Source organism: Arachis duranensis, chromosome 3 (assembly GCF_000817695.3).
Source record: "Arachis duranensis cultivar V14167 chromosome 3, aradu.V14167.gnm2.J7QH, whole genome shotgun sequence".
In the NCBI taxonomy this organism is placed as follows: domain Eukaryota; kingdom Viridiplantae; phylum Streptophyta; class Magnoliopsida; order Fabales; family Fabaceae; genus Arachis; species Arachis duranensis.
Genome location: NC_029774.3, coordinates 8,257,926 through 8,259,075, shown reverse-complemented (window position 1 = coordinate 8,259,075; position 1,150 = coordinate 8,257,926). Strand labels below are relative to the sequence as shown.

General features: G+C 31.6%; 1 protein-coding gene across 1 annotated transcript in view; it reads left to right on the top strand.

Annotated features, from left to right (window-relative positions):
- Positions 1–522: 522 nt before the first annotated feature.
- Positions 523–1,150, top strand: part of LOC107477342 (chalcone synthase) — a gene marked incomplete in the record, with an annotated part of 2,287 nt that continues 1,659 nt past the window's right edge. The window contains 2 exon segments of the mRNA XM_016097336.3: positions 523–762; positions 1,054–1,150. Of these exon segments, the coding sequence (XP_015952822.1) occupies positions 585–762; positions 1,054–1,150 (275 nt within the window).

The following is a 1,150-nucleotide window of genomic DNA, read 5'->3' as shown; positions in this document are numbered from 1 at the left end:
TGAGTTAGTTTATTATTTTTATTTTATGATATTTTTTAGTTTGACAAAATAAATATTAATTTATTATAGATCTAAATTTTATTAAAAATTCATCGTTAATCACTTAATCGGTCAATTATTGTATNATATATATATATATAAGTAGTAGTATAGGGACTAATAATCCCATAAGCAACATGTATGGGAATTTTTCCACAGCTTATGGAATTCCACGCATAATTGGGAATCATGCAAAAAATAGACATGCATGTTATTATCAGCCAATGGTTAATAATAAGAGAAGAGTGGATAAGTAGAAAGTTGTACAAACGTACAAAGTCATGCGGACACACTTGTCACCAAACTTAATGGGGTTGGAAATCACAAGGGCTACCTCTCTGTATTGGTCAAAGCATGTGATCTTCAGCTACCCTCCACTCTTCCATCTGAATTATTAGGAAGCATTTATTCACCTTCCTAGCCATCTAACTTAGAATAATATAACCTTCATCTTACATATATATAAAACCCCCCTAAGGCTACCAAGTTTCTATAACAACTCACTTACTCACTCATCACTAAGTTTTAGAGAAGGCAAAGGAAACATGGTGAGTGTAAGTGAGATCCGTAAGGCTCAAAGGGCTGAAGGACCTGCCACTATTATGGCCATTGGCACTGCTACCCCTGCAAATTGTGTTGATCAGAGTACTTACCCTGATTACTACTTTAGAGTCACAAAAAGTGAACATATGACTGAACTCAAAGAAAAATTTCAACGCATGTGTAAGTACTGTATATATATAGTTATATGAGTTGGTACAATTTTATAATCACATCCGTTTTTTAGGTTACTGTTCACGCCGTCAATAATAAAAATAATAGTTATTTTTCATCATGTGATGTTATGTGATTAGATACATGTTATACTGTCAGCATCAAAATTAAATTCATAATTACATATAACACTTTTTTATTAAATAATTTTAGGAGAAACAACCTATATATCATGGAATAATTGATATATATATATAGGTTATGATGTGCTTTTTGTGTTAACAAATTAAAATTGTTCAGGTGACAAGTCAATGATCAAGAAAAGGTACATGTATTTGACTGAGGAGATACTAAAAGAGAATCCAAATATGTGTGCATACATGGCACCATCAATTGA